The 21427-nt window shown below is 34.9% G+C and overlaps 1 protein-coding gene across 1 annotated transcript in view; it reads right to left on the bottom strand.

The window, feature by feature from the left end:
• Nucleotides 1-264: 264 nt before the first annotated feature.
• cpb (F-actin-capping protein subunit beta) overlaps nt 265-21427 on the bottom strand; it is a 119433-nt gene continuing 98270 nt past the window's right edge. The window contains exon 7 of the mRNA XM_090368750.1: nt 265-849. Within this exon, the coding sequence (XP_090224876.1) occupies nt 676-849 (174 nt within the window). The 3' untranslated portion in view covers nt 265-675. The remainder of the gene's footprint in view (nt 850-21427) is intronic.

Raw genomic sequence — 21427 nt, 5'->3', positions numbered from 1 at the left:
ACCAGATGATTTTATTTATACAATTCTAAGATGCTTACCAAATAACATTTGCCCAAATAACCATGTGTAACCATTAACTCTTTCAATAATGTTAACAGAATCCATACTAAAAGTACAAAGAAATTAGAAACTTTATAAACATAATTTAAATGAAAGAAGTAATTTTCTTTACCAGAAAGAGAAAAAAACACTTTGAAGTGTAAATTAAAAGCACTTAATATTAATTCACTCAAACAGAGCTCTACAAATTATAAATATGGGAGATTAGTCATAAAAAATATTTAATAAATTAAATATAAAATACTGATATTCAAATATAATCAATTGAAGAATACAGAACAAAAGTCATGAAATTGTTACAATTTGGATTCTTTATTTTAAGAATGATAAATTAAACAGAATAAAAATCTGTATATCAGCATTAAAGAATATTTGGAACTGAAGCATGCAACAAAATATTTGAATCTCTGACATACATACCTCTAACAAAACCCTTAAAACATACCCTATATCACAATGCAAGTCAACTTCAGTTGAGCTCAATAATTTTAAAGGAATATAATATATAAAATAGAGAACAAAATATGTAGCAAGACACCTTTAGCTACTATACATAATTTTACTGTCTAAAATGTTCAGAAACAAAAAAGAGAATAAGAATACAGTATGATTGTCTCAGTTTTCACTTTTAACTTGTCTTTTCTGCAATGCCTGTGCTAGGTCATTCCTCAAAGCTCTTTGCTGTTTCTCATCAGAGAGAGACTGCACTGTCCTTAGACCATTGACAATGTCCTTGGTTTTACCAAAATAGATTTCATTCAAGGTGTTGCGGATTTTATTCTCCATGTCCTATAAAAATATATGATTTTATATAGTGATATTTCTTAAAAGGCTTATTGCTATAACAGTTTTTATATTTTTGACAAGAAAAACAAATTAACCTGGCAGTGGCAAATGTCCCCATTTTTAGTAAAAGTGGTTATGGGGCATTTGATAGGTCCCATTTTTTATAATTTTTTTTTTTTTTTTGGAAAACATGGGATTTTTTGAATTCTTGAAATGCCAATTTTTTTTTTTTTTTTTAATGGATTGATACTGTATGTAACTTTTTAAAAAACATTAATTTAGTTTTAAAAAATTACAAGAAAATGTATAACATAAAATAGAAACATCAGTTTCTCAGTCTCTTTCACGTTCTAATTTAAAGGATCTTTAAGTGCATGAAATTTCAAATTACATATGTGCATATATGTATATGTTTATTTGATACTATTAGTTTATTTCCAGGCTTATTTCAAAATTTATTTCAAATTTGGTGGGCACTCTTCGTGGCATGTGAAATTTAAAACCATGTACAGTCAGTCCTCGTATAGCACGATAGTTGTGTTTCTAGAAACTCTCGTGCAATGCAAAATCATGCAATATGAACAACAGGCCCTATGGGAAAAACAGGGTTAGGTGCCGACCACCCAAGACTGAAATACACATTTGTAACCAAAACATTACCAAACACAATAAATAATCGTAATAAAATACTTACGTATTTTATTACGACTATTACGTAATAAAATATTGCTAATGCTTTTGCTTCTATCGTAAGCAAACTTGTTTTTTGTTTGATTTTCTATCCAAACAGATGACAGCCATTCCATCTCTTCCAATTCTTGTGTCTTAATCTAATGGATTTTAATTACACTTTGAGTTGTTCCTGCTATGAAAGTTGTTTTTATTTTCTCTGCATTCTTTGTAATTCTCGGCATTGCCTCATTTAGGTCTGTAGCATGTGCAATATCACATGATCTTTTATTTCGCTCAAAGCGTTTCACAATTTCATATTTTTTCTCTATCGACAGAGGTGGATTGGCCATAAGTCTTACCAGGGGAAACCCCGGTTGGCCGGAGGCCGGTGTGATTTTGGCCATAAATGCTAGTATGAGGCCACTATAAATTTTCCCAGGAAAGAATTTTTGACCCAGTCCGCCTCTGTTTATCGATATTGCTTTTCTTTTTCTCTGATTCTGTAGTGTCTTCACCAGGATGCTTCCTTTTCACACCTTTTAAGTATTTTACTCATTTTTAGGGAATAAAGCAAAATTACAAAATTAGGAGGCACGCTTGATACACATAAACAAAGCTGCGCGCGTGTAGCAACTGAATTAGATAGTATGAATCAGAGCTGTATTACTCAATATGTTCTACGTTGGTAATAATATTAGTAAATTGATAAGAGGAGTTTACCTCAATATAGTACGTGGAACACTTCCGTATGATACCCTCCAGAAATTAAAACGAAAAAATCGACAACTTACCGGTACATTAAAGTAAAATATAAATAATTAAAGTGAAATATAAATAATTAAATAATCAATTTAACACAATTCAAAATCAATTCAAAACAATTAAAATTCAAATTAACGCAATTAAAAGAATCTAACGAAAATATTCAAAACGATTTTCCTTCCTGAAGCTGACAATGCTTTTCGACCGACTGTCGTGTTCACAGGAATGAAAATTATCGAATCAGGCTAAACCTGCAACTTAAATCGTGATTATGTGTCTTCGCGCATGCGCGTAAAGGTCCACGCATCGGAGATCAAATATGGCCGCCGAACATTAACAGAATTCTCGTGTAATTTAATTTCAACGGTTTCTGCAATTAATAGTCGCGTATAATTACGTTGAACGTTAAGTATTTTGGCCTCGTTAAATAAAAAAGTATGTTTTTCGTTAATGGCATGAAAGGCTAATTCTGACGCTGCTGAACGAGAAGCACGAACAGAGGCTTCGTGTTGATTTACACGGATATTAAGAGAAAACCGCGTGGAACCCTGATAAGACGAGTCGCAATCACCGCAAGAAATGTTGTATACTAGATCATTAATTTGTGTTGCGAACGCCGAAAGAACCGAGCGATTGTTCAGTATAGTGTGTAACTTCCGTATAGGCCTAGCTATAATTTTAAATTCGGTATCTTTAAAGAATCTGTTAAGCTGTTTGTGCCACTGTTCAACATATGGGACAGAAATAAAGTATTTTTTGATATTACTATTGTTGATTGGTGCAGTATTTTGTATCCTATCCTTAGCTTGTACCCTAATTCGATTTATTGTGTTAATGGGATAACCCCTGTTCAAGAATCTGCTAGTTAATATTTGTATTTCTGAGTCTAAAGCAGAATCCGTCGTTGAATATTTATAGGCATTTAGAAATTGATTAAAGATAATCGATCTTTTGTAGGTGAACGGGTGGTAGCTATTATAATGTAGAAGCATACCGGTGTTTGTGGGTTTTCGATAGATGCTAAATTGTATTTTGTTCGAGTCCCGGGTAAGCGTGAAATTTAGAAAGTTTAATGACTTAGTATCCGTATCTTCCCTTTCCAATGTAAATGATGTTTAGACGATGTTCTAGTTATTACCGATAGTAGTACTATCCAAGATATTTTACATTCGTTTAACAATATTCATTCTAGACTCAAATTTACATTGGAAAGGGAAGATACGGATACTAAGTCATTAAACTTTCTAAATTTCACGCTTACCCGGGACTCGAACAAAATACAATTTAGCATCTATCGAAAACCCACAAACACCGGTATGCTTCTACATTATAATAGCTACCACCCGTTCACCTACAAAAGATCGATTATCTTTAATCAATTTCTAAATGCCTATAAATATTCAACGACGGATTCTGCTTTAGACTCAGAAATACAAATATTAACTAGCAGATTCTTGAACAGGGGTTATCCCATTAACACAATAAATCGAATTAGGGTACAAGCTAAGGATAGGATACAAAATACTGCACCAATCAACAATAGTAATATCAAAAAATACTTTATTTCTGTCCCATATGTTGAACAGTGGCACAAACAGCTTAACAGATTCTTTAAAGATACCGAATTTAAAATTATAGCTAGGCCTATACGGAAGTTACACACTATACTGAACAATCGCTCGGTTCTTTCGGCGTTCGCAACACAAATTAATGATCTAGTATACAACATTTCTTGCGGTGATTGCGACTCGTCTTATCAGGGTTCCACGCGGTTTTCTCTTAATATCCGTGTAAATCAACACGAAGCCTCTGTTCGTGCTTCTCGTTCAGCAGCGTCAGAATTAGCCTTTCATGCCATTAACGAAAAACATACTTTTTTATTTAACGAGGCCAAAATACTTAACGTTCAACGTAATTATACGCGACTATTAATTGCAGAAACCGTTGAAATTAAATTACACGAGAATTCTGTTAATGTTCGGCGGCCATATTTGATCTCCGATGCGTGGACCTTTACGCGCATGCGCGAAGACACATAATCACTATTTAAGTTGCAGGTTTAGCCTGATTCGATAATTTTCATTCCTGTGAACACGACAGTCGGTCGAAAAGCATTGTCAGCTTCAGGAAGGAAAATCGTTTTGAATATTTTCGTTAGATTCTTTTAATTGCGTTAATTTGAATTTTAATTGTTTTGAATTGATTTTGAATTGTGTTAAATTGATTATTTAATTATTTATATTTCACTTTAATTATTTATATTTTACTTTAATGTACCGGTAAGTTGTCGATTTTTTCGTTTTAATTTCTGGAGGGTATCATACGGAAGTGTTCCACGTACTATATTGAGGTAAACTCCTCTTATCAATTTACTAGTAGCAACTGAATAAACAACACCGTAAAGGCAGAGATACACTATTAACACCTCACATTTTACTAATGCACATTTCTAGGGGTTACTACCATACAACAATAAAAACAATTTCCAGTTGCGTTTCTGCTAGTGGAATCTGTTATAAACTGGTAGTAAACTCGATCTAATTGCATTTGCGATAATACCAATATCTGGAATTGTGCGAGTTTTTATGTTATTATGGTGAAATGTGTTCCCCCTTCACTGATATAAGAAACATAAATACATTTTCAGAATCTTCTCTTCATTCCTATTGTGTTGCGTTTGGTTGGGATGATTCTGCGTTCGACTGCCATTTCTTGTAAACACAAAGGCGAATCGTGCATAAGTGAATTCGGTTCGTGTTATATAAGATATCGTTCCCCTATTTATAAATCGTGTTCATTGTTCATAAAAAGTTTGCATTTGTTTAAACACTCAAATATATTTTCTGTTACATTTTCTTCACACTGAAGGCCTCGAGACAAAGTTTCAAATGCTGCCAACACTTCATGTTTGGAAGGTTAATATTGCCCTCATCGTCGATTTGGCACTAGTTCTTTGAATACTCTCCAAAATGTTGGAGTCACTCGGATATTCAGCTACTGTGATATCATTATAGAACAATTCGTCAAGAACAATTTCTCCACTAACCAAACCTCTCGCTTGGAGTTTGCTCAATATCGTGTAGTAGTTCATCCCTCTCATCACTGTTAATTGGCATTTCAGCAAAACCTGCTTTTGCAAAACAATTCTTAATCATTGTTTCCATCACATCTTGACTCCACACTTTTGCTAACTCTGATATGCAAATCTATAACAAAATCTATAGGTTGGTTGGTTTCTATTTTCAGTATAATTTTTTTTTCAGTATGTGCCTTTGGCAGTGCATTTTCAAATTCTTGATAATGATTTGGTGCATTGGCTACAGTTTATTCAGAGGGAAGAAAACAAGCTTCACACTTGTTTCAAAATTACTGAGTTAAGGTTGGCAGGGCAGTTGTCAACAATCAACATGATTTTTCTGTTTTCTTTCTATTGAAATTTAACATCCACTGTTCAAAAATTTCACTTGTCATACAAGATTTTTTTGTTGTAGTTCAACTCTAATGACTTTACTCCTTTGAAACATCGGGGCTGTTTACTTTTGTCTATTACCAAAAGCTTTAGTTTTTTCATTTACCAGCCATATTCACCAACCAAGACTGTAATTCTCTCCTTACTATTTTTACCACCTAAACATTTATCACCTTTAAAAGTCAGTGTTTTGTTCTGCAAATATTTAAAAATAGACCTGTTTCATTAACGTTGATTGTCTTTTGGCTCATAGTCCTCCATAATTTTTTTTCAAAACTGTTTCTTTCCAACGGTCTTCTTCAATTACAACTCCTTTCCCCAGAAATAACTTTTTCGAGTAAGCTATGGTGCTTTTTAAATTTGTTCAGCCAACCAGAACTGTTTTATGCACCAGAAAAGATGCGTACTCCATAGCCTTTTCTTTTATTAATGGTCCTGATATCGGCATGTTTTGGTCTCGATAAACTTCACCCACTTAAAATTAGCATCATCTACATCTTCGTACAGGCATAATTTTGCATGTTTCTGAAGGGTTCCCATTTCCTCAAACAGTTTGAGAATTGAAACACAGTTTTTTGGAATGGCTGACATGATACTGGCAGGGACACCAAATTTTAAAGTGATTTCTTTTTTCTTTTTAACACCTTGATCTACATTATTAAGCACTTCCACTTTTTCCACTACACTCATGGATTTCCTCTTAGTTGTAAGGTTACTTGCACAGCAGCTAAAACAAAACTGATTTAGGGACCACTTATATCTACCATGTAAACAGAGATAGATGAAATTTAGTGAAAGTGTGGATTACTCTTTCACTAAAGGAAAGAGGAAAATCATTCTCTCCTAATTCTCTAATCGGGTGCTTACAGTAGAAAACAGGTTGATCAGAGCCAATGTCCGGATCGGGAATATGCTTTAATCTTTGCCAATGGCTGTGGACACATAGATAGCAGTTAACCAGTGCAACTTCTCGGTACAGTACACACAGTTGCCCGTAAACCAATCACTGCCACCTTGTTTTTAAGGTGGTTGTGATGGTTATATAGGTTTTACGGGCACCATTAAATTGTAGTTACAAAAATGGTGTTGGGCACCTGACAGGTTCTCGTGCCCAATTTCCATATGAAAACTGTTAAGAAAATTACTCCAGAAACTGTTGCAATAAAAGTTTGAGAAGGCAGAAAAAATTTCAGAAATTTAATCATTGAGTAACTAGTTAGCATAGGGATATTATTTTTGACGTTTTTTTTTTTTTTTTTTTGGTAGTAGTTGTTGGCGCATCAGCTTCTGTGGCCATGATGCACCTCCCAAGGTTTTTGCAGTACTTTGATCCAAGCCCGAGGCGGGATTCGAACCCGCGACCTTTGGGTTGCTAGGTAGGTACTTTACCCACCCGGCTAGCCCGGTCGGCATTTTTGACGGGCACCATCTGTGAGGTGTCACACACTACTATTGGGTTACAATTAACAATCAATGGAAATGGATAGTCACTTTTTGGCAATGGGAAAAGCATACATGATTGGGAAAGTTTTTTTTTTTTTTTTTTTATTGCAGATGCTATTCTGATAAAACTATAACACTTTTATCTAATTATTACATTTTGGGTGAGCAGAAAAGCTAAGTGTATATCTAAAAATAAATAATGAATATCATAATAGTAAAAAAGTCAATCAATCAGTTGATGTTTTTAATGCAAATATACATAGTATAAATTCATAATGGGATGCTTATAGATATGGTTATAATCCTACCCAACAAAATCAATCTTAGAATTAAAATATCTTCCACAGTCTGATGGCAAAAATTGCTACATATGCACTTTGTCCAGAAATAGGTTTAATTTCTCACTGCTGCATGACAACTGCCACATGACATTCCACATCTGCCAAGCCTCATAATGTCTTACATAATGTATTAAATGTTCCTCAGTCACAACACTCACATTCTCAGTCTTCCTGAGCATTTTTACTAACTTCCATAATGCAGATTTTGATGGTACCTCATAAAATTGAAATTGCCTACAAAAATCATGTTGGATAGTTTTAAATGACTGTTTTGAGGTAATATTCCTGCAATAAATATATGCTTCAAAATGATGAATTCCGTGTTCATTTCTTTTTTTTGTACTAGACTTGTATTTGCAGTTTTACTGGCTGACATATGGTGACACTGCACCAAATAAGGCATGTCACTTATATAAGGGTGGGTCAATAAGTAATGCACCATAAGCTGTCTTTATTATCTGAGATAATGCAATCATACTTCATATACATAAATACAATCTTTCAACTTTGTGAAAATATCATTCAGAGAACCACCAACACTCACTACATTTTCTCCAGCATTCTTTCCAGGCAGTGAATGCAAATGTCAGCCTCCTGATTTTTGGTAAAAATCAGGAGGCTGACATTTGAAGAATCAGGAGGAGACTCTCAAACACCTTACCACACCTTCAATCTACCAAATAAAAAAAATCTGATGGGGCCAGGTCAGGGCTATAGGATGGGTGAGGCATTATGCTCCACCCAGCTGGGCAATCTTTGACAGTGTTATCTGTACTGTGTGCAGGCTTGCATTATCTTGGAACTTAATGTCCTGCTGACTCAGTTCAGGTCTTTTGTTCAGAGCTCCATTAAGCTTTTCCAGGGACAAGCAATATCTTTCTTTGTTGATGGTTCTTCCGCTTTCCAAGAAATCAATAAGAATGATGCCATTTTGATCCCAGAAGGTGGCCATCAGTTTTGTCGATGATTTGGAAAGTTTTGGCTTTTTGTTTACAGGTGATGTTGGGTGTTTCCATTTCATGGATCGTTGATTGGTTTGTGGGTCATAATGGAAGAGCCATGTTTCATCACATGTTATGACCTTTTTAAAGCACTCAGGACTCTCAGCACCAAACCTTTCCATAAGATCTTCACAGATCTTTTTCCTCACAGCCATCATCTTTTGCACGAGCAGCTTGGGCACCCACAGAGAACAGATTATTTTGTACCCCAGTCTGTTGATGGCAAAAACACTTCCCTTTGATGTTTTTGCAGCATCCATCATTTGTCTGGTGGTTATGCGCCTGTCATTCAAATGAGCTGGTCAATGAGTTCTTCATTCTCACTTCATTCTCTGATATTCATTGGTTTTACACCTTCCTAGAACCATTGGAGAGATCCCTGGGCATTATGTCAATCAAATGTCTGCTTCCCCACAGATAGACTGCCAAGAGTTTTCAATGGATAGATCTGGCCAACTGATCACCCGATTTGAACAGGAACTCCATCATAAGCCATTGCTGGAAATGGCTGTCACTTTGTCCATCCATATCTTTAGATCTAAAAACACCAGAAAAATAATATTAGGTGTGTTAATGGATAATTGGTAGTATGATAAGTGTACATCATAAACTCCCCCTTTATGCACATGCATGTGTGAGTAATTGTTCATTACTTATTGATCCGCCGTTGTACATTTTAGTATATGATAAGCTCTCATGGTATGAAGTGCACGTAAGATCACATGTTACCATTATGTCCACATTTGTATGAGTTACTCCTTTAAATATTCAGTTTTATAGTGAAGGATAACTATACAGTTTGTGGGAGATGTGTTCCCAAGAACACATCTCCCACAAACAGTTAAATGACAGCTTTTGATTTGTCACATGTTTAAAAAACATTAAATGGTTAACAAAATCTAAAAAGAAAAGCCTAGAAAACAATAGTAAACACATCAGATACAGGATTCTTTTAAAGAAAAGTGTTATACTAATTTAAATTGGTATAAAATTTTTCTACGGTATATTTTGTTTCAGATGTTAAATTTCGAAAAAAATCTTAGTTTTTGAAGTCCTTTTATAAATACATCTTCTATTCATAATAATTTTCTTAGGGGGAGAAATTTCTTTTCAACATGCTGATTCACAATATGCTTGCCTTTTCAACACAATCAAACATTATATTCCCATATATAACTAAATATGGTGTAACATTTTTAAAGCCGCCTAAAAGAATGATAACAAAAAAAAACAAAAAAAAAAACGAAAAATAATACAAAGAAATATAGTACGGTATTGGCAGTATTGAACTGCAGTTTGCCAGTTTCCACTATGAGAGCTGCTTAAAAATTAGGGTAACAGATGTTTTTGTCGAGAAAAAAAATAAAAATAAAAAAAATACAGTACAATGTAAAGTGCATATTACCACCAAGTGTTCAATCTCCTCTTTTAATGCCCTGGCTATTCCAGTTTTCAGGATTACATACAAAATTTCATAAGAAGCCCATTATCAACACTGAAAGCTAAACAGTTTTTTTTTTTTTTTTTTTATGAAAATCCCAAACACGAAAGGTATCAAAACCTATAGTACTTAGTACCGTGCATGGGTTGAAGGAGAAGTATGGGGGGGGGGATGCCGGAAACTTTGCTCTAGAGATTAAACATGGGTTTCGCCACTTCAAGCCTCCAATAAGCAAAGTGGTGGTATTTCACCGGTTGATGAAAGTCATTTTTGAAGGAATCCCACATACTTTCAGGCTGTTCACAAGATGTTCAATATTATACCTTGTAGGGTACAATAACAAGTAGGATATAACATGGCATACCTTCCAATGATAGCACCGAGTCCCATTTTTCAGAGTCATCACTACCTCTTTTTCTAACTTCGCAATTTCAATAACAATGCCAGTTGTTTCTGTTCTTCCACAACTATATATTTTTTAATACTTTCTTATTAGGAAACATATTTTAACAATGCACCCACATGACCAATAACAACTCAGAAGATTTTGTTCTATGATAAAACATGCAAACAAACATGCAGCACATGTGACATCATTATCATCATCATATGAAATGCTACATCTATTTTGCATTTCTTTCTATGCACTGCAATGCTGTGCATTATGCATATTTATTTGTAAATGCCTGGTTATATCACTTTTCATCCTGCTTGAAATTGAAAAATTACACCTATATATAGTACAGAAGAAAAAGTTGTTACCTTTTCAGATTTTACAATACACTGAAAATCTTGTGCATTTTCTGAAATTTTACATCATAGTTATTTGGCATCTTAATGAAAGATATTGTGAACTACCTTATTATACTACAGAAGTAGGTATGAAGCTAGTTAACAATGTCTTTCACACACTTCATTATGCAATGATTGTCGAAAAAAAAGTTGCGAATTAGGGTTGAATGTGAGAGTGTCTGCAACTCTGCCCAGACACGATAGGAGGAAGTATATGATGAGAGCCTTGTCGATCAATTCGACCCTGGAGAGATTGTGCAAGGCTCAAGGGGTAGAATTTTTTTCAGTCTGGTCTGTGCTTGTTGACAGGTTAGGCTGCTTCTACAGGGATGGGGTACACTTAAATAGAAAGGATGCAAATATTTGCTGATGCCGTCGAGGCAGTGTTAGGTGGGTTAGAAAACTGCTAGCTTGGGGGGATACACAGACAAAAAGGTTAACAGCGGCTGAAGGCAGAGGAAAAAGTGATTCTTGCACTGCTTCCATTGGAATGAGCAGAAGCACGGAAAGCAAGACAATGGAGATTTCAAGGAATCATAGTGGAACAATTAAATAAATGGGCTATGTTAGGATAACTAAAAGTAGAAACAGGTGCATGTATACTTGCATGTACACCAATGCTAGGAGTATAGTTAATAAATTTGATGAACTTGAAGTGCTAGTCGGGACATCAAAGGCAGATATTGTTCGGATATCAGAGACGTGGTGTCACACACATCACACAGATAAAAGCAGTGTAGAATTGGAAATTGGGAGTACAATGTGTGCAGAAAGAATAGACAGGACAGGAAGGGAAGAGGGGTTATGCTGTTAGTCAAGAAACTAAAAAATCTGAGGAAGTGCATCCAACTGATGCTGGTGGACAATGAAATGTTGACTCTGTTTGGTGTGACATAAGCACTGGGAAATGAAAAATGAGAGTAGGTGTGTGTTATAGGCCTAATGAATCTAATGAGTATAATGAACAACTGTGCAGAGAAATAGAGTGGGCCAGTAAATCAGAATGTCTTATAATGAGGGATTTTAACTTTTCCAGATACTGACTGGAACTTGTGGATTGGTCACTCGCACACTAGCAAGACTTTTTTGGATTTATTGGATGACCGTTTTCTACAGCAGCATGTTCAAGAGGCAACCAGAGGAAGTAATACTCTTGATCTGATTATCAGCTGTGATTATTCATGCATTAAGAATTTGCAGATAAAGGAACCACTGGGTGACAGTGATCACAATGTACTGATATGGGAATTACTTAAAGATATAACTACCATGAAGGTATAAAGTGAAGGACTTTTGCTTTCATAAAGGTGACTACTGGGGTCTCAGACAGTTTTTAAATTCTGTACAGTGGGATCAACTGATGATGTTAACAACTTTGAATTCTAAATGGGAAGCCTTGAGGGACTTAATCTTGGAGGCTACAAAGCTTTTCATTCCAACTAAGAAATATTGTTCAAGATTCAGGCCTAAATGGATGTCAATGAATTAATGAGGCTCGTGGTAGAGAAGAAAAATGTATGGGATGCATAAAAATTATCAGGTGACACAGAAGACTATGGCAGATATAAGCTTGTCTGTAATCAAGTCACGCAAAGGCAGATTAAAAAAAATCTTTGGCAAAGGATGCAAAGAAAAACAGCAAAGAGTTCTTTACTTATGTAAACTCTAGAAGGAAAGGGATGAATCAGATTGGACCACCCTTAACATAGTTGGGTTGACTACTGATGATCATGCTCAGGTAGCTGATAAACTGAATGGGTATTTTGCATCTACATTCACACATGAGTTATTCAATGAGGGGAATGCCAGAAGTTCAAACTCTAACAGGGAGCTAAGTGATTTTGTAATAACTGAGAGTGAAGTGAAGGAGAAATTGTTGAAGTTAAACATAAGGAAGGCATCTCGGGTGGATGGGATCTATCCAGTTATATTAAAGGAGGCAGCAAAGGAAGTAAGCAAACCCTTAGCCATAATTATGAGAGCTTCCTTGGACTCAGGGGAGGTCCCCATGGACTGGAAGTGTGCAAATGTATTGCCAATTCACAAATGGGGTTCAAAAGATGACAAAACTGACTATAGACCCGTTAGTTTAACTTGTGTTCCGGGGAAAATAATGGAATCACTGGTTAAAGAAGCATTGCAGGATCATCTAGACAAGACTGCAGTAATAGTTAAGACAAGCATTGGTTTGTTAAAGGGAGGTCTTGTCTGACCAATTTGATTGGATACTATGATGTGGTCACAAAGGAACTGAATGCCAAAAATAATTTTGATATCATATACTTGGATTTCAGGAAAGCTTTTGATACTGTTGCACATGGAAGACTGTACAAATTGGATAGGTATGGCATTAAGAGTAAGTTTCTACAATGGATAAAGGGATGGTTGAGTAGGAGATGACAGAAAGTGGTAATTAATGGACACTGCTCTTCACGGACAAATGTTATTAGTGGAGTTCCCCAGGGTTCGGTGTTGGGCCCATTGTTATTTTCAGTATTTATCAATAATATTGATGAAGATATATCAGGTTTAATGTCCAAGTTTGCAGATGATACTAAGGTTGGCAGGGTTGTTAACAACAGTAAAGACAGTATGCTACTCCAACTGGATCTAGATATGTTGGGAAAATGGGCTGAGAAGTGGCAACTGAAGTTTAACATTGACAAATGCAAAGTATTGCATATGGGTAGCAATAACCAAACAGCAACATACCAACTGTGTGGTACTACACTCAGGGAAGTTGGAAAGTGAAAAAGATCTGGGGGATAATTGTGCAGTCAAATATGAAGTTCACTGAGCAGTGCAGACGGGCTGGCAGGGCAGGTTATGGAGTCTTGTCAATGATATATAGGAATTTTGCTAGCAGGGACAGGGAGGTAATTATCCCATTATACAAGGCAATGGTCAGACCACACCTAGAGTACTGTGTATAGGTCTGGAGGCCTCATTTCAGGAAGGGTGTAGAGTTGTTGAAATGACTACAAAGAACGGCAACAAGATTGGTGAGGGGAACAAAGGGGTGCTCTTAGCAAGAAAGGCTTAAGTTCTGCAAATTGCAGGGCCTGGAGAGTAGGCACCTGCAAGGTAATCTGATTGAGGTGTATAAGGCCTTGAATGGGTTGAGCAAGCTGAATGCTGATGGGATTTTTCCTCTTGCTCAGACTAAGAACCTGAGGGGGCATAGTTTCAAATTGAGGAAAGATAGTTGTAGAATAGATGTGTGGAAATTTGCCTTTAGCCAGTGGGTAGTTGATTGGTGGACCAGATTTCTATCTTTTGTTGTGGAAGCTGATAGCCTAAATAAAATTAAGGCTGAGCTGGACAGGCATTTGGAATGAATGGTGGGTGAAATGGGAGGCTTTTTTTTTTTTTTTTTTTTTGGCTGATGCTGCATAAGCTTGCTTTTTTGCATTGTATGCCTGTACTAATGCTAATACTAATATGATAGCATTTGGTTTGGATAATGGTATTGTTTCCAAGTTAAACATAAGTTCAAGCCTTAATGCTGAATACTTGGCCTTAAGCCTTCAGTGGAGACAAAATGATTCCCATGATCAAAAACCGAATTCAGTGAAATGTACGAATTTTATTTGATTTCAACTACTGTATTGAAACATACTCCCAATTCCAGAGAGAACTAGTAAATTGCTACTTTTCTCCCAAAATAAAACAAACAACTTTGAATTCAAAATGAAGGAAGTAAACACCGATAAGTGAAATTTACATGTACAGTAAAATAAAACTTTGTTAATGTAAAATTCAAGCAACCAAAATACATCCATTTCAATTTGAACAGGTTAGAAGTACAGTATGCACCTATTATAGTGATCACTGGTTATTAGAATCAGTCACTTTAGAGAATAAAATTTCAAAGAACTGATTGAAATCAATAAAATTCACTACATTGTTTATTAGAATCACATCTTCAATTATAAGAATCAATTCTGAAAGCCTGCGATATTTTTCTAAGGCACATTTCTGGAGGTCACAATCATAAAACAATAAAAACAATTTGCAGTTTCGGTTTATTGGGCTTTTTTGTTTGTACAATCTATTATAAATGGGTAGTAACCTCGATCTTGTTGCATATGCGATAACACCGATAGCTGGAATTGTGAGTTTTTATGTTATTACAGTGAAATGTGTTTCCCCTTCTGAAATTGCAATCATATAAAAAAAATAAAATAAATAAATTTTCGGAATATGCTCTTCATTCCTGTACCTTCATAAACTTTTTACTCCATAAAAAGTTGCACATGTGTTAGTTCCAATTTGCACTTGCCATGTGCTTTGTTATTGATTGATGTTTATCTTTTTAACCGTTTTAAATTTTACTACCCGAAAAAAAAAAAAAGAAGGAAGAAAGAAATGTCAGTGAACAGACAGTGAATTTGAGTGTTTGGAATCAAGTTTCCAAAATCTGCATTAGCAACTGCTCCAAAAAATGTGAATTAATTCTATGACTTAATGTAAGAACAACCAATGTCAATTTTTGGTCAAAATGAGAATCTCATTTTAGTTAAGACTGGTTGTTCTTGTTCTTGCATAGAAAACTTCAAATTTCTGTGAGCTCAGCTCATTTCTTAGCTTATCAGATAAGCTAAGAAGTGAGCAATGATACTGATCATGCTGAAAAGCCTGAAAACATGGGTAAACATGGATATAGATGATGATCTACGGCTTTAACAGATGAAGAAATTGCTCAGTCTGTTACTGATAATTTTGCCAAGTGGGAGGAAAATGCGGATGAACTCGAAAGAATTCCAGTTACAAAATTTGCAAACTCGTGAAGCTGTCTTGAATAGAGCGTTGGAAGAAACTGGTGTAAGTGATCGTGAATATAGACTGTTATACAATATTGAAAAATCTATAAGTAGACTTTGTAGTGGTAATTTAAAGCAATTTAAAATAAGTAACTACTGTATTTTAAATTATAATCATATTACAAAGTGGTATGTTTAATTAATATGTATATTAATTAAACTATGTACGTAAGTATAATTTATTTGTATTTTGCTAACCTGTAGATATTCTTATGATTTTCACGTATCATTTAATTGGTAATAAAGTGTAAATTCGTACTTTATATCTTTATTTTTATACCCATATAATATTCATTGATTTTCGCTTATAAGAATCTCTGTTTATTAGAATCAAAATTCAATTTGCAATTGTGATCACTATAACCAGCACTTACTGTATCTGTACAAAATCAAAACACGGCATTAATTAATCAGTTTATTAAAGATAATTATTAAAGTTGTGAATTTTTAAGAAATTTTTTTAATACTCTAAAATGTTAATAATCTTTTAGTTTCATCATGTTGAACATTAATGAATAGATAATTGATGTATTAATTTATTCAATATGAGAATGATCACAAATTTGCTGTGGAGAAAAGCAACAATTTCTTGTGTGTGATATGTATATTGCATGTATGATGTACACAAGCTGTATCTTGGTTAGCAAAACGGCACAGAAAAGCTATTGAAGCAGCTTCTGTCGTATTAACCACTCTTCTGTAAATAGCAACCTAATTTATACGCATATAAAAAAATAGATTTAATTATTCCAAACAACAAAAGTAAAATTTCAAAAAAAGAGTTATGTTGAGAGTGAGTGAGTGTGTGTGTGTGTTAGAATGTTATTTTATATTTAATGCTTGTAATCCATGCAAAGAAGGGCGACATTTTTCTCCATTTTCAATACAATTGAATAAATCATTTTTGGTAAACTTCATAACTAAATGGAAACTGCTCTTGTTAGTTGCAATACTTGAGCTGGTAACCAGCTTAACATCACTTTAAAACAGCTGAGAGTGGCAGACAGAAAATGCCTAGTTTCTGAGTAGAGCAAAAGAAAAATAAAAAAATAAAAAATAAATAATATATATATGGACCCAAGAAAAAATAAGATAATAATTTAAAAAAAAAGTTCCACATTAATGTTTCATTCACTTTTTCTATTTTTAAATAAGAGCACACAGGGGATATATCCTCTATCCCATAAGGTATATTCCTTGGCTTATTTTTCTCAGATTTTTTCCCCCCTGGGTTCCCAAAAAAAAATATTATGACAGTTGCAAAATTTTACCAAGGTTGTGTGTGTGTGTGTGTGTGTGTGTGTGTGTGTGTGTGTGTGTGTGTGTGTGTGTGTGTGTGTGTGTGTGTGTGTTAGAATGTTATTTTATGTTTAATGTTTGTAATAAATGGAAACTGCTCTTGTTAGTTGCAACACTTGAGCTGGTAACCAGCTTGACATCACTTTAAAACAGCTGGGAGTGGCAGACAGAAAATGCCTAGTTTCTGAGTAGAGCAAAAGAAAAAAATAAAAATAAAAAAAAATATATATATATGGACCCAAGAAAAAATAAGATAATAATTTAAAAAAAAAGTTCCACATTAATGTTTCATTCACTTTTTCAATTTTTAAATAAGAGCACATAGGGGATATATCCTCTATCCCATAAGGTATATTCCTTGGCTTATTTTTCTCAGATTTTTTTCCCCCCTGGGTTCCCAAAAAAAATATGATTACGACACAGTTGCAAAATTTTACCAAGGTTGTGTGGAATTAAATCTTTTTAATTTTTTTTTTTTTTTGTGCTCATAAATAAGTTGCTATTCACGGAAAAGATTAACTGTGAAAACTGTCTGAACATGCAACTCTATACTGAATAAAGAAATCATAAAAGAAGACCTAAAATTTCAGGAATTCGAAGATATAACCTCTATCCCAAAAGGTAGATTCCTTATAAGATACTCTTAGAATGCTTATGAATTGAACCAAATTTACTTGAATTAAATAGTCCAAATATATAGCTGTTTAAACTATTTGATTCAAAAATGTGATAAAATTTTTATCATGTTTGAATCAAAAACTTCTGAAACAAGTTCCAAGGTTAATCTCTTTTGTAGATAGTAACCTAAGTTACACAAAAATATATTTAATTTTACACAGTGAAAGTAAAATTTTGCAACTGTAATCAAACATATATCCTTCCAGCTATACCCAAACATGGAGCATGCTCATGATCGCTCGCTCGCTCGCTCTCTCTCTCTCTCTCTCTCTCTCTGTTCCTGCAAGTGCTCTACGGCCAGCTCATATAACTTTAATTAGCAAAAGTAGTTAGTATTGGTAAATGATATAAGGAAACAAGCTTATAACAACATCAGCAAAAAAAAACATTCCACATCACCTGTCCATCCCCACCCTGATAATTTGTCTAGTTCTTTAAATTTATTCAAACTACCCACTTCCACAACACTAGATAGAAATTTCTTCTAGCAATTAACTACATGCTGGCTGAAGGCAAAGTCCTGTACATTTATTCTGCAACCATCCTCCCTCAATTTAAATTTATGTCCTCCTATGAGAGTTGTCTGAGCAAGAAGGATGCCATTAGCATTTAGTTTACTCAATCCAATAAGCCTTAAGCAGAAATGAATCCTTTCATGGTAAAGTACCCTATTGCCTATTGTTCCCCTCACTAGTCTTTTTGCTCTTCTCTGCACCCATTCCAACAGATCCACATTCTTCCTAAAATGAGGTTTCTGGACCCTGTATGTGCAATACTCCAGATGTGGATTTACTATTGCCTTATACAGCAGAATAATTATCTCCTTATCCCTGCTGAAAAAATGCCTTGGATAAAAACCCTTGAGCTCTCCTAGTAAACCATCTGCACTGTTCAGAGAACTCCATGTCTGACTGCACAATTACCACCAGGTCTTTTTTTTTTCTCTACTACCTTAGTAATCCCAAATTACCGTACCAGCTGTGTACAGTAATTTGGGATTACAGCTATCCATGTGCAGTACCCAGCATTTGTTAGACTTCAGTTGCCACTTCTCAACCAACTGCCTAATTTTTTTCACATTGCCATACACATTTCACATTGTGTTGCAGTATCATACCATCTATAATTAACCACCCTTCCAACTTTGTATCATCTGAAAAGATATTAACCTATTCATCAATATTATTAATGAATACTGAAAACAACAATGGACCCAGCACAGGGCCCTCTGATAACCACTCTGTCTTCTCCTACTCAATCATCCCTTTATCCATAGTAGTAAGTTGCTCCTAATGCCACAATGCTCCAATTTATACAACACTCTTTCTGTAGGACAGTGTTAAAAAAACCTTTAACTGAGTCTATGATGTAAAAATTATTTTTTGCATCCAGTTCCTTTGTTATTTCATCATGGTAATCAGATTGGTCAGAAAAGATCACCCCTTAACAAATCCATGCTGTGATTGTGATTGCCATTCTTCTCTAGATGATCTTGCTCTACTTCTTTAACCAGTAACTTCATTATTTTATTTTAAACGGAAGTTAGGCTTATAGGTCTGTAATTACTTTATCCCTTGACCCTCTTTGTGAACTGGTGACTCATTTGCACATTTCAAATCCATACGGAGACCACTCCTGAATTCAAGGATGCTCTCATAATAATGGATAAGGGTTTTCTTACCTCCTTTGCTGCTTCTTTCAATATAATTAGATAGATCGCATCACAGTTCCAGGTGCCTTATTTACTTTTAGCTTCAACAATTTCTCTTCCACTTTATCACAAAATCATTTAGCTCCCAGTTATAACTCTGTGTACTTCTGGTATTTCGCCTCTAAAAACTCATTCGCAAGTATCATCTGAAAAGATATTAAACTTAATATGCCTTCATCAATATTATTAATGAATATTGAAAACAACAATGAACCCAGCACAGTGCCCTCTGATAACCACCCTGTCTTCTACTCAATCATCCCTTTATCCACAGTAGTAAGTTGCTCCTAGAATTCTTTGATATTTTTCTTTCCATTCTTACAAAAAGACTTATTATTTGCCTTAGCTTGGCTAATCCCTTTAGTGACTTGATTGCAGACTAGTTTGTACTTACTTCAGGTTTCTGTGTTCCCTGATAATTTATAATCAACCCATGCATTTTTTTTTTCTCTACCACTAGTGTCATCATTTCAACTAAGATAGATACATTGAGATTTTAGATCTAAACCTGGAAAAACATCTCTTAGTTGGTACAAAAAAGCTTAGTAACTTTTATACTTTTCTGAATGCTTCCATTCAGAATTTGCAATTAGTAACATCATCAGTCGGTCCCACTGAAGGGAATTTTAAATTGTTCGCAACCACTGTAGTCACCTTTATATGAAAAAAAAAAATCCCTTCCTATTGGTATTAGTAAAGGCATATGATGCAAGAAAGCAAACTTATATAGTATCAGCCAAAAAAAAAAAAAAAAAAAAAATCCTTCCCATTTCACCCATCCATTCACTCTAAACGTTTGTCTAGTTCAGCCTTGAATTTATTTAAGCTGTCAACTTCCACAACGGCAGATGGAAGTTTGTTCCAGCAATCATCCACCTGCTGGCTAAAGGAAAATTTCTGCACATCTATTCTGCAACTGTCTCCTCAATTTTTGACAATAGTAATATCTTTTAAGTAGCTCCCACATCAATATATTATGATCACTGTCATGTAGTGTTCCTTCACCTAGATATTCTTAATACATGAAGAATCGCTGCTGATAATCAGATCAAGAATACTGCCTTTTCTTGTTGCCTCACCTGGTGTAGAAAAACAGTCACCCAATTAATCCAGAAAAGTCTTGCTACTGTGTGAATGACCAAGCAATGAGTTCCAGTCAATATCTTTAAAGTTAAAATCTCCCATTGTGAGGCATTCTGGGTTTTCTGACCCGCAATTTGTCTGTATAATTTTGCACTACACTCATCACAGTCATTTGGCCTATAACATATGCCTACTCTCATTTTTCCACTCACCAAACTGACTCAATATATACTGGCCATTCACATCAACTGGGTGCCCTACCTTAGACTAAGTGCTTCTTAACCAACTCTTTTCCCCCTCCTGTCTTGTCTATTATTTCTGTACATGTACTCACAATATGCAAATTCCACATTCCTTCTGAGCAGCACATATGCTGCTCAAAAGGAATGTGGAATTCTCCACAATGTCTCCAATAACCCTACATTTGATGACCTAACCAGTACTTTAAACTCATCAAATTTGTTCACTATACACCTAGCATTACTACATATGCAAGTATACATGTGCCTATTTCTGCTCTTAGTAACTAATATAGCCCACGTATGTGCTGATCTCATGAGGATCCCCAGCACCTTGCTTTCCAGGCTGCTGCATGTTGCAGTAGAAGTAGTGCGAGAATCACTTTTATCTCTGCTTGCTGCTACTGTTAATATAATAGTCTAGATACCTCTGAACTAGCAGTTTCTTGATCCACCTAACACTGCCTTCATAGTATTAGCAAATATTCTTGCACTCCCACTATTCAAGTGTATCTCATCCCTGTAAAAACAGTCTCTCCTGTTAACAAGCACACACCATGCCAAGAAAAATTCAACCCCACAAGCCTTGCATAATCTCTCCAGGGCCAAATTGATTGAAGGCTCTCATGTATTCCCTCCTATTCTGTCTGGGCAGAACTGCACAAACTTTCAAATTTAATCGTAGCATGCAACTTTTTCTCGAATTGCCCTGTACTTGTTAAGCAACTCCTCAGTTCTCTTAATATCAGTAGTACTAATGTGCAACAATATTATCTTTTGTCCCTTTAAAGATGATAGTTGTTCTACAATGCCACCAACCTTTGCTC

The sequence above is a fragment of the Mastigoproctus giganteus genome, chromosome 2 (genome assembly GCF_048544385.1).
Source record: "Mastigoproctus giganteus isolate SK-2022 chromosome 2, ASM4854438v1, whole genome shotgun sequence".
NCBI classification, from domain to species: Eukaryota; Metazoa; Arthropoda; class Arachnida; order Uropygi; family Thelyphonidae; genus Mastigoproctus; species Mastigoproctus giganteus.
Note: the sequence above shows the minus strand (reverse complement) of the source record. Positions and strands in the feature narration are given on the sequence as shown.